The sequence below is a fragment of the Talpa occidentalis genome, unplaced genomic scaffold, assembly GCF_014898055.3.
Source record: "Talpa occidentalis isolate TD23 unplaced genomic scaffold, MPIMG_talOcc4v2.1 talOcc4.6, whole genome shotgun sequence".
Classification (NCBI taxonomy): Eukaryota; Metazoa; Chordata; class Mammalia; order Eulipotyphla; family Talpidae; genus Talpa; species Talpa occidentalis.
The window spans coordinates 66,608,489-66,627,867 of record NW_023604972.1 but is presented as its reverse complement, the minus strand read 5'-3'; the positions used below and the strand labels follow the sequence as shown (position 1 = coordinate 66,627,867).

The 19,379-nt window shown below is 42.7% G+C and overlaps 1 protein-coding gene across 2 annotated transcripts in view; it reads right to left on the bottom strand.

Moving 5' to 3' along the window:
• EPB41L4A (erythrocyte membrane protein band 4.1 like 4A) overlaps positions 1-18,203 on the bottom strand; it is a 442,728-nt gene extending 424,525 nt beyond the window's left edge. For both annotated transcript variants that reach the window (XM_054688039.1, XM_054688040.1), the window contains exon 1: positions 18,008-18,203. In XM_054688039.1, the coding sequence (XP_054544014.1) occupies positions 18,008-18,106 (99 nt within the window). In that variant the 5' untranslated portion in view covers positions 18,107-18,203. The remainder of the gene's footprint in view (positions 1-18,007) is intronic.
• Positions 18,204-19,379: the final 1,176 nt, after the last annotated feature.

Here is a 19,379-nt window from a genome sequence, read left to right as displayed (position 1 = left end):
ATATAAGTACTTTAAAAATTCCATTAATTGACTGACTCACATTTTCTTATGGATAGCCTTTAATTGCATATGGTCTCACGCTATGAAGTCCCTTAAAGAAGAAAATAATAGGACCTCCCTGGTGGTGCAAGGGGTTAAATCTCAGCACTATGAAGCAATCCGCAGCCACTGCAGCAGGAGTTCAATCCCAGGCCAGGTAGGTGACCCACATGGCACAGCAGACCTCTCCTATCTCGCCTGCTACTCCCCTCAGCAGTGTATTTCACTCAATCCACCTGTTCTGTTTCCCACTGTCTCTTGTGAATACTCTCACCCCTTCCCATACCTCTGGCCTGTACCCCAGTTCTTGTATGCATAAATAAATAAATCTTTAAAATAAAGAAAAGAATAAAATCTAGGAAGGATTGAGTAATTATATCAAAATGCTTATGAGTATAAGAATGAAGAAATGGGATGACACAAGGGGTTATGGTGATGATTCATGGGTGATATAGGGACTACAACAATATAAGAAAAAAAATTAATTTATTAAAAAAAGTAAAAAAGGGCCTCCCCGGTGGCGCAGCGGTTGAGCGCTGGGTTGCGAAGCTGCCTGCAGCCTCGGCAATGCCGGTTTGATCCCGGGCTGCTCCCCGGCCACTGGAGGAAGGTCCCACATGGCACGCAGACCCCTCCTGCTGTCCGCTGCTCCCCTCAGCAGTGTACTTCGGTCCTTCTGCCTGCTCTGCTCCCCGCTCTGGCTCTGGTGAATTCTCTCACCCTCCCACGCTTCTGACTGTACCCAGTGCTTGTATAAGTAAATAAATAAATCTTTAAAAAAAAAAAAAAAGTAAAAAAGAATGAACAAACATCCTCACTTTCCTTTCCCCATTAAATCAGTTATCCAAGTTGTTGAAAAATTAAGTGATTTTCCTGGGCTCTTTCTATTCCATAGGAGGAACTGGAAAAGCCACCACCATCTATGAAGGCTGAGTAATGAAAAGCTGATTGTGTCTCGAGACTAGATGAATCGCAGACACCATTTCCAGGCCTGGAAACTAGCACCTGTCTCTACAGTCACCTTAGACATAACCCACCAAACATTTGAAAAACTAAAAGGAAGCTACTTACCCTGATTTCCAAATGCTGTATTAAACATACATCTAGCCTCGGTAGCAAATATACACAGGTGTGTAAGCTTTCCTCAATTAAGAATCAAAGTTCCTGTGTAGAGGAAACTATTTTTCAGTCAAAGTTGTGTCATTAATTTTGAACAATGTTTTTAATGTTACCCTGTATTCCCTCATTACAACTAGAAACACCAGAATCATGCAATAGCAAATATACATTTGGGCTGCATGTGGTTTAGTCTCAGCCCCCCCCAAACTTTTAATTTATGGGGTGTAAAAAATATCAGCATAACGACTTGTAGGGTAAGGTAAAAGGTATCAGGCTTTTCTGCCCTCCCGCCATCAGGATAGATGAGGGAACCCTGTGATCCTGAATGCATGCCTGATGGCGGGCACCTGAAGTGGGTACACCTGGGCTAAGACTGTGCTTTTAAGGGCGGCATCACAGGGACGCAAGAAGCCGAGAAAGCAGCAGCAGAAGCTGAAAGAGAAGCCGAAGCAGAGAACGCCAGAGAGCCCAGATAGAATGAAGATTTGCTGGGGGCTAGGAGGACTGCCAGCCTCCCAGCCCCCTAGCCTGCCACGTACACGCTGAACCCCAATAAAAACCTGCAAAACCACTGAGGACTCTGACTCCTCCTTTACCTGGTCTGCATGGGATCAGAAAACCTGCACTGTGCCTGTTCCTGACTTTACAGGACTATAAAAATTAGATGTTTCTAAATAGTTTCATTTTCACTGACTTTCCTTTTCCTCCCTGCTGTAGGAATCTAGCACAAGAAATATAGCCAAATTGACCCAAATCTTGTCAAAGAATCTTCCACAGAGAACAGACATGCTAAGCAAGAATCAAACTTTTTGATAAGTGTATGCAGCAGACTCAAAATGTCCCCCTTAGTATAAACCATCTTTGCTCATCAATTCTGGCTGAACATGGTTAGAAAACTAGGAACTTGGCATGCCTAGTAGGCCATGAATTCCACTTAGACAAGGAGAATTGATTAAACATGGGGGAAAATGGTGCGTTTTGTTGTTGCTCTGCTTCCCCAAACTGAGGCCAAAGCACAGTATTATCCAACCATTCGAGGTCACAGGTGGAAACAAATGCTGGTGAAACCAAAACAGAGAATGTGTCTGTCTTGCTCCCTGCTTGAAAACCACAGCATGGAGAACATGGCTTTGTTGGGAACAGCGAATTTGGTCAACTCAACAGTGACTGAACTGCAGCAGGTGGAAACCATATGGAAGACCCAGCAAACTAAGCTATTTAGTGCATAAACTCACCACCCCACCACTGGAAAAAAAAATCCCTAGATCGTTAACACCTTTTCTATGACACCAAATGGGAAGCATTTAAAAACAGAAATCAGGTATACTTGAGACTTAAATTTTATATTAACCAGTTACCTCAATACCTCAATACAATGCATTAATAGAAATTTTAAAAAACACACAAAAAATTAAACTTAACAAAATTATAATTTTTGAGTAAAGCAGAGCACATCTTCATTAAAATGCATATCTATATTCAGTAGCCCTGATTTTCATACTTTGAGAAGATGTTGTTTTAAGGGCATAAATACTGGTCATCTTTTGCAAACAATCTTTAAAAGGAAATAAATGGTTTCCTACAGAGCAGTTAGTCATATATTTACTCTTGAGCACAACTGACTGAAATATTAAGATGGTATTTAAATGGTATTTTTTCTTTTGCCTTTAGTGTACTCATGCGTGTGTGTGCGCACACACACACACACAAACACACAAACACACACAAATGATTCAGCATTTTCAAGTAAGAACAAAAGTCAATTATTTTTAACCTGAAAACAAACAAGGAGCCCAAGTTTTTTCACCACTTTTCACAAAGGAAATCTGTGACCTACAAGGATTAATCTGCTGTCAGTCAGCTCGGGTCTGGCTTCCTTTACAGCTGCTCTTTGAGAGGTGCCATCATGCCTGTGTTAAAACTGATGTTTCCATGACATTGTCACAGCTTGTTCTCCCCAGGGACATGTAATGGCTTAAAGGCAATCTACGGGAAAGTTCTTCAGGGTTTGTAGGATAAAAGGTCTAGAAAATGATTTATCAAAATTCTCGTGATCACCAGAAATTGTTATACAGATTCTCACAAAGGCTAAATCATAATTAGCTCAATGTCTTCTTCACTGAAATTAACAAAATTGCATCTTCTTTTTTTTTTAATTTCTTTAAGATTTATTTATTTATTTATACAAGCACTGGGTAGAGTCAGAAGCGCGGGAGGGTGAGAGAATTCACCAGAGCCAGAGCGGGAAACAGTACAGGCAGAGTGACAATATACTGCTGAGGAGAGCAGCGGGCGGCAGGAGAGATCTGCGTGCCTGCATCTTCATTTTTCACTCAACTTAATCCTACAAGGAATTTTAATGTGTAAATCCTGTCAGGTTTGAAACACCCCATCGAATGATGGAGGATATCTGTACTGAACTTATCTCTTTCTGCTTGGGCAGGTAAGCTGACCAGCACTATTCTAAGCCCTTACTATGCTCAAGAAACCTAAAGGGTTATTTGCAGTTACGATCTTCAAAAATCTGAAAAACTGTACATACATAAAGGGTGATATAAAAAGGGAGGGGTAGGGAATGAGAAAACTGGTAGTTGTTTTCAAAATAATTTGTCCACCCCAATAAATCAGTTTTTTATTCAGCAAATGCATATACAAATAGTAAAGTCTTTTAAGGAAAACTGTACTCTGTCTCATTGTTTAGAACTGCCTAAAGACATTATAAATCATCATTTTACTTTTTTTAATCTCCCATTAAAGTATCATTATATGACTCCATAGTAATAGTTAATGTTTATTTGTTGCCATGTTATTCTACTCTTGGCACTATTCTAAGCCTTTACATGTATTATTTTATTCAACCCTCATAGCAATCTATGAAATATATTATTATTATTATCCTCATATTTCACTGATGATGAGAATGCAGAATAGTGTTAAATAACTCACCAAAGGTCTTTAGTTAGCAAATGACAGAACTCCAGGATAATAATTATTAACACTGCATAGCACTTTAAAATTGTGCAAGAGTTGTTTTTTTTCCAGCCATTATCTCCTATGAGTCTCACAATGCCTGTGACACTGATGAGATAACATAAGCATCAGTTTAATTTAACAGTTTAAACAGCATCAGTTTAAATATTCACTACGTCTCCAAAATACTGACTTTGCCAAACTAGGAAATGGAGGAGCTAAAACTGGAAACCAGAGTTTCTAAGCCTGTATTTTCAGTTTCTCCCACTCTACAGGCTACCTTTCTTATTGTAGACACCCTACAGTAAGTACTTTCATCAAGTACTGATTATTTCTTAAAGCATAATTCTAGATTTTTCAAAGCATAATTCCAGCTCCAAATGGTTAAAATTTTATCCAGTTCACCTCTTACTCAGCATCAAGTACAGTGCCTGACAGAGAGTCAACTTTGAGTCTGATTATTCCCCAAACATTCTTCATCCCCCTCCACCAATCTCCTTTATGTTCATACTTGCCATCCTAGATCACCTTCAGAGCACCATTCATCTTCATAAGTGACCACTGTGTAAGGCCAAATATATATATATATATACACACACACACACACACACACACAGTCTCTTTTCCACAATCCAAAATCCAAAAAGATAAAAACTGAAAGTTTTAACTAAAGTTTGATGCCAGAACTCATTTGCTGACTATGGCAGACCATCTTCAGGATGGTTCCCAGTAATCCATGCCTGTCAGTATACACACCCTTATATAGTCCCCACTTACACCAAGGTTGGTTGGTGGGACCAACAAATACCACAGAAGTAATGGAATAAGAGCCTATGGTTTCCATCATAGGCTCTCTCTCGGATCACCTGCTATGGAGTAAAGTCAGCTGCCATTGTGAGGATACTCAATAGCCTATAAGAAGGTCCCCGTAGTAGGAACTAGTAACATTCATATCAGTGAACTCTGAACCAGATCCACATGCCCAGCTCAAGAGCAACCTCTTGGAGACATAGTCATCAGACAAGCTCCTCCTGGATTCTGAGTTCCCAGATTCTGTAGGTATTAAATACTCTGTTCTTTTAAGTTGATAAGTTTTGGATGTAACATTAATTGACAACAGATAGCTCATTCAAAATCTGCTATACACTGGCAGACTGTGCTACACACAGTATTTACCTCCACTAACTGTGACTATCCAAATGATGAGCCACATAAATATAAATGTGCTTATTTGATGAAGTATCACTCAACCCAGACCTGGCCAGGGATGTTGTATAATAATAAATGATATGTACATTATATGATCTTGCTAGAATCTGAAAAATGTTCAATCTTGAAGCACATCTGACCCCAAGGTTTTAGATAAATCTTTTTTTTTTAATCTGTTCCCCACTCTGTCTCTGGTGAATCCTCTCATCCCCTGCACCTGTGGCCTGTATCCCAGCTCTTGTATATGACAATAATTAAATATTTAAGGGGAAGACATAATCATTTCATCAAGAGAAAATGATCAGCACACACTTAAAAAGATACAGAAAGTCTGATGCAGCTCACATGTTAATCACAAAACATACTAAATTATGTTCTCCACTAAAAGCCCATTTCAATCTTCATCATACAATTGACTCCTTTCACCCAATTTACTCCCCTGTCCGCCTTTCCTCCTGGTAATCACTAAGGTGGTCTTATAATCAAAAAGTTTGTTTTTATTTTCTTTAGTTCATTTGTTTATTTATGTGTCACATATGAATGAACATGAGTGTCCATCGCTCTCTGACTTCTTTCACTAAGCATATTGCCCTCCAGGCCTATCCATACTGTTGCAATGGCAAAAAAAAAAAAAAAATTCATCTGTTTTTAATAGCTGAGTAGTACTCTATTGTGTATTTTGTATTCTACTATTGTATAAGTAAATATGTCTTCTCACTAAAAGCTAAACTTCTTATGGGCAAGAATCCTTCCTGTATTTCATTATCTCAACAAGAAATCCTTGATGCTGTTGGGTATACAATAAGTTCTGAATAAATTCTTTTTTTTTTTTTTTAAATAGAGGCATGTTTTATTTATTTATTTGTTTGTTTGTTTGTTTCTTTATACATGCACTGGGTACAGTCAGAAGCGCGGGAGTGTGAGAGAATTCACCAGAGCCAGAGCGGGGAGCAGAGCAGGCAGAAGGAACGAAGTACACTGCTGAGGGGAGCAGTGGGCGGCAGGAGAGGTCTGCGCGCCATGTGGGACCCTCCTCCGGTGGCCGGGGAGCAGCCGGGGATCGAACCGGCCGCAGGCGGGCAGCTTCGCAACCCAGCGCTCAACCGCTGCGCCACCGGGGAGGCCCCTGAATAAATTCTTGTAGCATTGAGTATACAAATGCATACCTGTAACTAGATGCACATAGCTCTAGTCCAGCACCCTATATATCTTCACACTCAAAACCTATTTAACTTAAAGTAACTGCCCCAGAGCGTGATATAAAAGTAGTGTCAAGGGGAAAAAAAAAGATCTGAGGAATTCTAGAAAATTTGTGCATCCTCCAAGTGCCCTTGTAACAGCAGCAGAAGCATGAAATAATCATTATCAGGGAAAGGATCTATTAGCCTCCTGATGATTGGTCCATCTGAAACCTAATGAAAGAGCAATTTTGCCTTTCTGCTTTCCTCTCTCATACCCTTGGGCAAAAAGAAGGTTACTAATCAGTTTTCAATTTTCTCTCTTGGAGAGAGATTCAGAAGGAAGCTGTAATAACTCAAAGTAAAGACAAAATAAAGACCAAGAAACACTGAGTGATATGAGGTCTGAAAACCAGTATGCTAAATAAATTACTCTAGAACTTTTACATAAACAAGTCAAAAAATTAAAAAGCAATGCAATAAATATGTTCTGTAAATAAATTGCACATGAACAATTTCTTTACTAAATAGAGGGGAGAAAGTGTTCCCTGTAATTGACGCATTTCTCCTTTGCGTAACCTACCCAAAAAGAGTTCTACACGTTCAAATGAAAAGGCCATAGCAGGTAAACAGGCCAGAACTTAGGTCTATAAAGACTTAATTTAAGGGGAGGAGGTGTAGGGAGAATTAGGGTGCATGGAAGGATATGGGATTAAGTCAATCTAAGTGATTTTCAATAAACTTTGACCTCATTCTTTTTAATCAGCTCTGAGCCTTTCCTCCTTGCATGCTGCAATGCAACTCAGGGTGGATGAGCACTGAGAAAATGAACAGATGAGAATCTAAGAGAGTGGGGTGCTAGAACCACAGGTCAGGTTCTAGCAAAACACTGAGTCCCTGTACCCTCACCTGTGGAAAGGAAGCACTGGACCAGACTATTCCAAAGGTCCATGCCAGGTTCCCCTTTCTATTAAAAGTGAAATTCAGTCTGTTGTAATTTGTGCCACTGCTTCTACATTCTCCCACAGGTGCCTGCAGCATTTTTAGGGAGCACCATGGGGCTGAATTAATGAGAGACATGTGACCACACACAGTTTGAGGCAGAGAAATAGATACCAGAACTACTGGGCCAAAGAATGAGTGGCTGACAGGAAAAGGCAGTGACAAGTAGAAACAAGTTTACATGAAATATTTTATCATGCCATCGCATTCTATAGATGCTAGCTGCTTAGGAGATTTTCTGCATGTATATTGGGTTTTTTTCAAGTATTTGATTACTACCAACTTTTAAAATGTGCAATCCAGACAAAATGGTAACATTTACATTATGCCAGTTTCATTACCACTAGGATTCACCACAATTTCACTCATTATAGAGGATGTCAATCCATAAAGTCAGAGTTTCTCCCTAGGCTATAGCTGGTAGTCCTGCTAGGAATCCCAAAAGTTCATAGTTCAAAGGAGTCATGGAGATTGGAAGACTTTTCAGTAACAGTCTTCCAGCATCTACATTACCTCCCTAAGAGGAAAATAGTACACATCCCACTGCTCAAGACAAAGCTCTAAAATTTCAGAGTATGTTTCAAGGTTATAGAAGAAAATCACATACATATATAAATGAAATCAATTTTTTTAATATACTGCATCCTTACCAAACAAAGTTCCCTTTTTCAGATTTACCAAAAGTGCCTATAAGAAGAAAGGCAAATCCGAGGGATTGGGGTCAAAATAAGGGGGTTGCAATTGTATGGGGAATATAAAAATAAAATTAAAAAAAAAGAAAGGCAAACCCTTTACACAATATAAATAGCAACACTCAAGGGCCTGTATCTTATGTTTTTGGAAATCTAAATGTTCAACCAAGGTTTCAAGTTTCAAAAATAACAGCAGCAGCATAATTAACCAATTCTTCTATTCACCCTTCTTCAAATATGAAAAATCTTTACTGGGACTCTCCAAGATTCTTGAGGATTTAACTGCAGATAAAAGACACAATTGTCTGACTTCCCCAAGGAATTACAGGAAATTTTTCTCAAAATATTAAATGTCAATTTTTAACCAGAAATGTTTTCTCTGCCGAAGTACACACACCTACCTTATGAAGGAACTAGTAAGAATAAATATGATGCATGAAAAGGGTACATAAACTAATGGCACAGAAATAAGAGTACAGAAATTAATCTTCAGATTTATTGCCAATTGATTTTTTTTTTTTAATGAGAGTGCTAAGACTGATACAACTCCACTGATCCAGAAAGGATCTGCTGCCACCATGGATCCCATTGCCATGATGGCCCAGGAATGACCACATACTCATTCTGCTAAAAGATACCAGGTAAGTATGCTGAGGGACTTCTGGATAAACCTGTTCTCCTTAAAATAAAGAAAGAAAGACAAAGGCCCCTACTCCTGTCTCATTTATTGCCACATCCAAATATCTCAGGCCATCTGCTACCACCTGCAAATGACAGTGATTCCCAGGAATGGCAGAGCACAGGAGAGAGGAAAAGAAGTGGGAAACAATGTCACCAACCTATCCCTCACCTTGCCCTGAGTTCCTTAACTGAGCAAGTAAGCTTCCTCACAATAAAGCAGTCTGCATGGAATCTCTGTAACCAAGAATCAATGTAACTTATCTGATAAGGTCAGAGTGTGGTCCATTTGCCAAATGAGGCAGCAGAGGAAAAGAAGTGGATTTGTAGGGACTCCCCTGCAAGGGTAATGATGGTGGGCTTAAGTACCAGTGCGATATATAGTAGGCAATCAGAAACACAAGTCAGGGCCTCCTGGTGGTACAGGGGTTAGTCTCAGCACTATCAAGCTATTAACAGCTACTGTGGTATGAGTTCTATCCCAGCCCAGGGAGCTAACCCACATGGCGCAGCAGACCTCTCCTGTCTTGCCCACTGCTCCCAGCAACGTATTTCAGTAGATACTCCTGTTCTATTCCCCACTCTGTCTCTGGTGACTCCTCTAATGCCCACACCTCTGGCCTACACCCCAGTTCTTATGTGTATAAATAAATAAAAATAAAACTTTTTAAAAAAGAAATGTAAGTCAGACAAGAAGAAGAAAATTTGGACCAGGAGTTACAGATATGATGATTCATAATTCAGGTGGTAGCTCAGGCCATGTGACCAGATACAGGGATTTCACAAAGCAAAGTAAACCACCACTGCTTCCCCACTTCTAATGACCTGGCATGCCCCTCAGAGATGTAGTGTCACTTTGGGCAGGGCAGGGGGATTATATGTCCTTAATTGGATTCAGAAAGAGACTTGTTAGCAAAAAATAGGACCATAATGGTTTAAAAACTCAGCCTCCAGGAGTTGCTCAGTAACCTGAGACTCACTCTTGACATTGCCTGGAAAGCTGATTTCTAAATAAAGCATTTTCTAACCAACTTCGGGTACACTGTCCACACAAAATTAGGACTTCTCTGCATTACTAACGATGCTCAGAATATGTCATTTCTAAACAATGTGCTGCTTCCCCTTGGTTCCTTCTTCTGTTAGTCCAGACTGGCTGATCCCTCCCCTGCTACTGACCTTTCAGTTGTCTGTGGGGACCAGCACTGGACACCTGTTGGTTTTCCTTGCCTAACACCATCTCCCGTGTTCTAAGCTCCTCTTGGCTTCTCAATGTCCTTGGAAACAAACTTCTCACTCATGTGGAAGCCACTGTGAGGCCCTTTCCATCCTTGGTGATTACTAAGAGTCTCTAAAGGAATCTTTTAGCAAAAGTGTTGAGTTACAGAGAAATGGATTAACAATAGGCAGCATTAAGAAAAAAATGGCTGGTTCACTTTAAAAAAAAAAAAAACAGGAAATACATGCATGGCTCAGAGGGCACAGGAATGTAAGCCACATTTTTTGAGAATAATAGAGACTCTCCAATTGTAGTTGCAGGTTTTCTTTGCATCACAAACTAAACTGACTGGTTCCTAACTTTAAGACATCTAGTCTATACCTCCAACAAGTGTAAGTAAAATATGCCAGATCTTACTATATAAGATTTCAAAGCAAACCTTGTGATACAGAAGCAAATGGCAGTTACTCAGTACAGCCCAAAGGAGGCTGCCCAGGAACATCAGCACACACTTTACTTATGGCTAAAACATCATAGAAAATAGGCTGTGTACTGAAACTGGTAAATTCATAATTATAATATATCTAATATTTAACTTATTAACACTGTCTTTTACATTAAGTGGCATGAAATGAGATTTACGTATCTTCAAGAGTAAAATACAACAAGATTGAGATTAAAAATTCCACCAATAGTCCCTGCTGGTATAAACCCACAGTGTAAAACCAACTGATGCTGTCCTCAGATAGTTAAAGGAATAAGAAAGAAGAAAAAGAACTGAAGCATGAGGAGCTATTGTCCATTTTGGAAAATGCCCTTCTTCCAAAAGATTCTCAAGTTTCTCAAGTTGCAAGGGGAAATGTTGAGAGAGAGAGAGATCTGTTCTGTGAAGTGACTGCTAGTCTCTTTTCAATCAGTTGCATGCATTCAGGACACTGCACCATCTCATTTTCTCCCCACTAAAATATGAACATAAGACCATCTTGACAACAGTGAAATTCACTTTATTAAATAATTCAAAGCAAAAGTAAAATGGCAAAGAAAGTCCTTATCCAGAAAATTTTCAATATGGCATATTCCAACACTGCAACACTTCACTCATTCCTCGAAATTCTAATTAAGAAGCATCTATTACATGAGGTATGCAGCCCCAGCTGCTGAAATGTGCACAGGTAGGGGCTACAGGTAGGCAGCTAGAGGAGGCAGACATATACAGAAATAATATTGTAATATGGGAAGTGCTATAACAGTACTTACAAGCCCTAACAAGCACTGTAACATCTGGCCGATGGACACTTCAAGTCTTAAAGGCTGGATCAGAGGAGTGCTTGCTGAGGTAAAGGTAAGGGTACATCAAACAGAAGGAACCCCATGTGTAAGAACACAAGAGTCTGGTATGTTTGGGAGATCAGGCAGTTATGCATACCACAGACAATCTGCTAACAGGGCTAGATCATGGAGGATGCTAAATTCAACAATGAAGTTGGACTGCACCCAAAGATAAGAATGAGGCACTTGGAGAAGGGGAGGATGAAGAAAGGAGTGAAAAGAATAAGGTTAGCATTTTCTGTGTGCTGCCCACATGCAAGGCACCGTGAGCAAATGAAATAGTTCCCATTTTACAGATGGGGAAATTAAGACTCAGAGATGGAAGTATCTTTCTGAAGCTCCAATATTGAGTAATCAGTGGAGCCAAAATGTAACCCCAGGAGGGCCTGACCCCAGAGTCCATGTTTTAATCACTTCATTATATGCTTCCTTTAAAAGAATATTAAACAGGGCCTCCCAGGTAGTGCAGCGGTTGGGCTCTGGGTTGCAAAGATGCCCACAGCCTCTGCAGCACAGGTTCAATCCCCAGCCGCCAGGCAAGGGTCCCACATGGCGTGCAGACCTCTCCTGCAGCCCGCTGCTCCCCTTAGCAGTGTGTTTCGTCAGTCTGCCTGTTCTGCTCCCTGTTCTGGCTCTGGTGAATTCTCTCACCCTCCCGTGCTTTTGACTGTAGCCAGTGCTTGTATAAATAAATAAATAAATCTTTTTTTAAAAAAAAAAATATTAAACAAGTGAAGGATATTGTTTTCACTGACCTATAAGGTACCTGACTCACCCCTGCCCCCAAAAAAGAGAAAAGGGAAGGTATCCAAAAGTGAGCCTAATTAAAAATAGATCTACCTTATCACCCAGCAACTCCACTTCTAATATCTACCTGAAGAATGCAACAACACTCTTCCTCATTTGCAGGAATTCATGTACTTCTATGTTCATTGCAGCACTATTTATAATAGTCCAGTTATGAAAACAATCTAAGTATCCAACAACAGAGGAGTGTATTAGGAAGATCTGTTATACATACACAATGTAATATTACTCCACTATTAAAAAAAAAAAGATGAAATCTTTCCCTTTCAGACAATATGGATAGGAATGGAGTGGGTTGTACTAAGCAAAATAGGTCAGAAGGAGAAAGACAAATACTGGATAATTTCACTCATGTGGAGTATAAAGAAAGAAAACAAAGGAACAATCGGGCCTCCCCGGTGGCGCAGCGGTTGAGCGCTGGGTTGCGAGGCTGCGCGCGGCCTCTGTGGCGCCGGTTCGATCCCCGGCTGCTCCCCGGCCACCGGAGGAGGGTCCCACATGGCGCGCGGACCTCTCCTGCCGCCCGCTGCTCCCCTCAGCAGTGTACTTCGGTCCTTCTGCCTGCTCTGCTCCCCGCTCTGGCTCTGGTGAATTCTCTCACCCTCCCGCGCTTCTGACTGTACCCAGTGCATGTATAAACAAAACAAACAAAGAAACCAGCAAAACAAATAAATAAAGCATGCCTCTATAAAAAAAAAAAAAAAAAAAAAAAAAAAAGAAAACAAAGGAACAATCAAAACAAATCTTGGAAATCTGACTGTGGAATTCAGGTTACAAGAACAAGGCAGGAAGGAGAGGGGGAGGGAAGCTGGGGAGCAAAGAGTGGAAAGGGGTCCAGTGGACTATGGTGGAGGATTACTGGTGTTTTGGTGGTGTGTGTGGTGTGATAATATACATCTGAAGAAGTATGAACCTAAATCCCTAAATCATACAGTGTTATAAGTAAACATTTCCCAATTAAGAAAACAATAGAATATTTATTTAAAAAAACTAGTCTATATAATGCAGAAGGCTGAACGCAAACATAAAAATAAAGCATGCTGCTATTCTCTATGTCGCTGGTTCTCAACTGAAGGTAGTTTTTCCCTTTTGGCAACATCTGGGAATATATCTGGTTGGCAGATTGGACAAGAGATAGTTCTACGAGCATCTCTGAGTGAGGCTTGGAATGCTGCTAAATGTCCTACAGTGGGCAAGATAACCTCCCGCAACAAAGAACGGCCTGACGCTACTCTGAGATACAAACAGACACAAACCGAAAAGAAAAAATCTTGTTTTTCTCATCGTCCCATCTTGTTTTTCAGTGTCTTAATAAAAATAGTAAACCATTGTCTATATGACTAATGAAAAGCAGAGTCGGAGCTTTTGTCTCTACAAATTAGATTTAACTTTATTACCACCAGCTATGGCCTGAATGTTTGCATCCTCTCCAAAATTCATATACTGGAAACTTAACACCCAAACTGATGATATTAGGAGAAGGGGCCTTTGGGAGATCTGGTTAAAGGGCAGAGGCCTCATAATTGACTCAGTGCCCTTATAAAATAACGCCAAGAGTTCCCTAACCCCTTCTGCCAAGAAGTTTTCAATCCTAAAAAGAGCCTTACCCAACCATGCTAGCACCCTAATCTCAAACTTCCAGTCTCTATAAGAAATAAATTCCTATTGTTTATCACACACCCAGTCTGTGGTATTTTGTTACAGCAGCCTGAATGCACTAAGACATATCCCAGCTCAAAAGCAGTAAAATCTCTGTGTTTAATTAAGTTCAGTTCAAAGTTAGTTCAAGCTTAACACATGAATTTCAAGAACAATAAAATTAACAATAATAAGAACAATTGCATTAACAATTAAGCAGTGTTAATATACAAATTGTATTAATATATATTAGATAAATATATTATCCATCAACTGAGAAAATCATAAGCACCTGGAAGAACGCCTCAACCACTGGAGATGATAAACAATGCTTTCCCTGATAAATTATTTTTAAATCTCTCTCAAACCATGACTGATAAAAGGAATTTTTAGTAATTTTTTTAAGAAAAAAAAACACGCTTGTATAATAAAGGGGGCATTTAAGGTCTATGGACCTAATGTAAAATATGGTAACTATAGCTAATAATCCAGTATTGTGTAAATGAAATTTATTAGAAAAGAAGAATTGAAGTGTCCAAAAAAGGAACTATTTAAAATAATAGATATGTGAATTAACCTGATGGTAGGATGACAGAGATCCTTTCACAATTTATATGTAGATCAAACAATCACATTGTATACTTTAAATATATTACCTTTTTTTCAATTACATCTCACTAAAGTTGAAAAATACTTTTAACCATTTTTTTTTTAAAATACTGAGGGATGGGCTTCCCCTGGTGGCGCAGCGGTTGAGCGCTGGGTTGCGAAGCTGCCTGCAGCCTCTGCAGTGCCGGTTTGATCCCCGGCTGCTCCCCGGCCACCGGAGGAGGGTCCCACATGGCATGCAGACCTCCCCTGCCGCCCGCTGCTCCCCTCAGCAGTGTGCTTCGGTACTTCTGCCTGCTCTGCTCCCCGCTCTGGCTCTGGTGAATTCTCTCACCCTCCTGTGCTTGACTGTACCCAGTGCTTGTATAAATAAATAAATCTTTTAAAAAAAAAAAAAATGGAGTAATGGGACCTCCCCGGTGGCGCAGCAGTTGAGTGCTGGGTTGTGAAGCTGCCCGCAGCCTCTGCAGTGCCGGTTCGATCACGGGCTGCTCCCAGGCCACCAGAGGAGGGTCCCACGTGGCACGCAGACCTCTCCTGCCGCCCGCTGCTCCCCTCAGCAGTGTACTTCGGTCCTTCTGCCTGCTCTGCTCCCTGCTTTGGCTCTGGTGAATTCTCTCACCCTTCTGCGCTTCTGACAGTACCCAGTGCTTGTATAAATAAATAAATAAATAAATCTTTTTTAAAAATGGAATAATGTATGAACAGCATCTTCCCCTGACTTTTGAAAAAAAAAAATTAGATCAGAGTTTTTCACTGACCTCTTTTTTTTTAAAAAATTGATGTGTTTGTTCCCATGGAAAGCATTTTAACTTGAAGACAGTAGGCAGATAACACTTATTGCATTATCAGGGGACTAAAATCTTGCTGAAGTGAAAATATTTACCTAGTTCATATTAACAGCAGCAATTTTGAGAGACAAATTTATATACAAAACCTGTGATTTTTTTTTTCCCCTGAAAATGTTTGGCTAGTCAAGAGACAACTTAAAAAAGTAGTCTGATCCACATTCAAGTTTTGCTTTCTAAGAGAACAAAAAGAAAGGCTCTACCTCCCCCAGCACAGAGAACTAACTACAAAGGAGGTAACAAAGATTCCCATGAACAAACATTGCTCAAAAAACCAAGAGACCAACCACAGCAGAAATTCCTACTTAAATAAACAACATAGATAGAAGCAGAAAAGAAACAGCTAAAAGCTATTGTGGGACTCAACATACAATCAATAGCATTCAGCTTATATAAACTTGGGTTTTTAAATTTTGGATAGGGCTCAAACTCAAACTGCATGCAAAAGACTTCCTGCTTGTCAAGGTGAGGTTACCTCTAAAGCAAGTTAAGGCTAATTTCCACATAACTTTGGTAGTAACAAAAAGATACTTTATTTTTCAGATTATTTTTTAAACAGAAAATTACTTCCCATTTAAATGTGATCTGCCTACTGTCTTCAAGTTAAAATGCTTTCCATGGGAACAAACACATCAATTTTTTCGGGGAAAAAAAAAAAGTCAGTGAAAAACTCTGATCTAAGCTGCAGAAAATCATTTCATAACAAAGTTTTTAATTTGTAATATGCTACTTTTTTTTTCAAAACAGTCAAGGGAAGATGCTGTTCATACATTATTCCATTTATAAATGAATGTGTTTAATTTAGTGCATACCTCAAGTAAATAGTTAGTTACAGATAATGTGGCACACATCAGAGTTACACTCATGGCCATCAAAATAATTGTGCATGTTTTCATGACACTAAAAGAGGCTAAAACCTGTTGCAAAATTATTACTTCCAACACAAGTCTGCTCAAATTGTTGTTTAGCTGAATGATATCCATTCAAAATAACAGCATTATAAAGTTACTATTGCCTTTGTATCACTCACCAATTTTCAACCTATTTGTAAAACATGATAAGCACTGTCAGGTTACAAAAAGTAATTATGGATCATGATTTTTGAATTTCTTTTGATAAAATTATTTAATTCGATCCCAAGTACTTCGCTGCTCTCTTGACAGAATAATGTACATGCTCCTCAGCTGACAGGGACATGGTTTTCATTATTAAATAGGAAGCTTGAAGTCCAGATGACTTTTAGACTTTGCACATCAGGAAGATTTCTTTGACATTCTGATATTAGATCATCACTTACCCTTTTCTAATAGTTTCTATCCCCCCAAGTCAAAGGGAATCTATGTAGTATCAAAAATTTGTTTTTTTTAATTGTGCCTATTTGCACATTATACCAAAAAATGTGCATTTACACATTCTTTGTAAAGTAAGTTCTTTTCCTGTTTCATGGGGGGGGGGCGCATGCAGAAAATATAAAATAAACTACCCAAAAGAAACATCAAATGAGAATAGGATTGACTTTTGCTTATTATAATTTCCGAGAAAACAACATTTAAAACAATTTCCTAAAGAAGGAGTTAACTTATAATTACTTTTGCTCCTTTTGTCATGCAAAACAATGACACCTGTGAAATTAGAATTCTGTACACCAAGAATGGTAACATCAAAGCCTAAGCTTTTAGCCAGGAACAGTTGCTTTAGCTTGCATACAACCATGTAAAAACTGATTCACAGAACGAAAGGCCCAGGGCCTGTGCCAACAGGATTAACTTTTGAGATGACAAGACCAGGCGAGGTCACTTGGCAATATGAACTTGATGTCTCGGATGCCCAGCTCTCTTGGGGGCAAAGGAGCCGGGTTCAATTAATCAGCCTCAAATGTTAAGTTATCTAAAATGCCCAAGTGATTTTAAACTTAAGGAGAAAGAGAAACAAAACAACCAAACAATGTGGATTCCGTTGTTCTCTAGGTAATCATTTGTTGCTACAGCAAAACAAACCAAGTAAAGTTGTCAATTACAAACATAAGAACTCATCAAAATTAAGAAAGTGGTTCTCTGCAACTCCCACAGCCTTTTGGGGGGGGGGTTCTCTAGGTTAATGGTAATAATTGCATTTTAATGACATACGAACAGGCGCGAGGCTATAACCAAATCGCTCTGCGAGCTGTTTACTTAAATGTGGCGATGAAACCAACTGGCTTGTGGAAAGGTAGCACCTACTCCACCACAAAATCAGGCAACACAACCACAATCACCCAACAAAAGTGTTACTTCCCCAATAATTTATCACGAAAACGCCGTCCACAAAGCTAAGGGAAACTGTGCCTTCAACACTGCTGGCAACCCGTTCGATCAATTCTGCAACTCTGGGGGCTGCAAGGACCTTGGATGCGTTTGGAGGTTGCGGGTGCGGGAAGAGCGCTGGGCTCCGCGGCAGCACCAAGACTTGCAGCTGAGAGCTGGTGTGTGGAGCAACCTTTGCGACATCAAACTTACTTTCCTTTCTGAAGACACAAGCGTTAACCCACCGTGACACGGCCACCCTCTCCCTGAGCACCTGGGGGTCTGGCTTTTCTTCCCAAGGCGCAGGGGGCAGTGACAGCCTCAGACAAAGCCGAGGACCCCCTGGCCCGCCCGGCCGCCGACGCCTGGAACAGCCCCGGCCCGCGCCTACCTTGATGCCCTGCTGCTGGGTGGTGAGGGTTAACTTGGATTCATCCAGGAGCAAAACTTCGCAGTAGAATTCTTCGGGGACAGCGCAGAAACAGCCCATGGTGGCTGCGGCCGCGTCCAGCCGGGCGAGGAGTCTGCGACCCAGGCGCCGAGCTCGCCTCCCCTCAGGCGCTGGGCGTTAATTCACCGTCGGCGCCGGTGCCGCGGGGCTGGAGGAACCGCTCCCGGCGCGGCCCGGCCCGCGGGCAGGAGCCCCCGGCGCGGCGCGGTGGGAGCGTCAGCGGCCGGCGGGCCCCGCGGCAGCGCGGGCGGAACTGGACGCGGAGGGCGGCGGCGCGTCCCCGCGCATCGTGCGGCTCCGGCTCCTCCGCAGTCCTGGGGACGACAGGAGCGGCGCGGCGGTGCGGCAGCGAGAGACAGGCGAGCCGACCCCTCCCCCGCGCCGGAAGGCTCCAGAGGCTCCGCCGTCCGTTCCCCCCGCGACGCACCGGCGCCCCCCGCTCCCGAGCCCCCGCGGGCGCCGACCCGCGCGCCTCGCCCCCGCGCCCGGCCCGACCCGCCGAGCGGGGGGAGCGCGACTGCGCCTTTGTGTCGGGGCACCCGCGGCGTCCCGCCCCACTGGAGGGGCCGCGACAGGACCGACCCCAGCCCCACTTTCCCACCCTCCGCGCCCGGGGAGGGCGGCGGGGCGGCGGGCTCCCTACCGGCGGGCGGCGGGCGCTCAGCTCGGCGCGGGGCGCGGTTCGCGTCCGCGGACCTCCGGCCTCGGGGCGGGGGCCAAGTTCAAGCTCTCGCCCCGAGCCCGCCCGGCCCCCGCGGTGGAATTCTGCGTCTCCGGGAGAGTCAGGCGCGCCGGGCGGCGGAGGGCTTGCGGGCTGGCGTGCGGCGGGCGCCCGAGTTGGGAAGGCGGAGGACGGGCGGGCGGGGGTGCCGGGCGCGGCGGGCCGCGGCGGCTCCGGGAAAGTTCTCCTGGCGGCGGAGCGGGTGGCGCCGGCGGGGAGCAACCCAGGTGCAGCTGGGCCGGCCCCGGAGACCGCAAGGGCGGGGGCGGGGAGAGACACCACCCTGGAGGGAAGCCGGGGCCGGCGGCCGAGAAGGGGCGCCCTTTCCGCGCGGGTCTCGGCCGGGGGCGGGAGAGCGGCGCTGAGATGGTCAAAGGGCGCGGTGTCCGCAGGTCTGCGGGGGAGACCGAGCGCTCCGCGGAGCCGCCCGGCTTCTGGAGCCCTGGCTCCGCAGCCTGGGCCCGTGTCCCGGGAGACCGGGAGGCTGGCTCGCGCAGGGCAGGGCGCAGCTCCGCTCGGACCCCGGCTTTCGGAGCTCCGAGTCCCACGCCCTCCGCGCGCCGGCCCTGTCCAGACTGGCGAGCACAATAG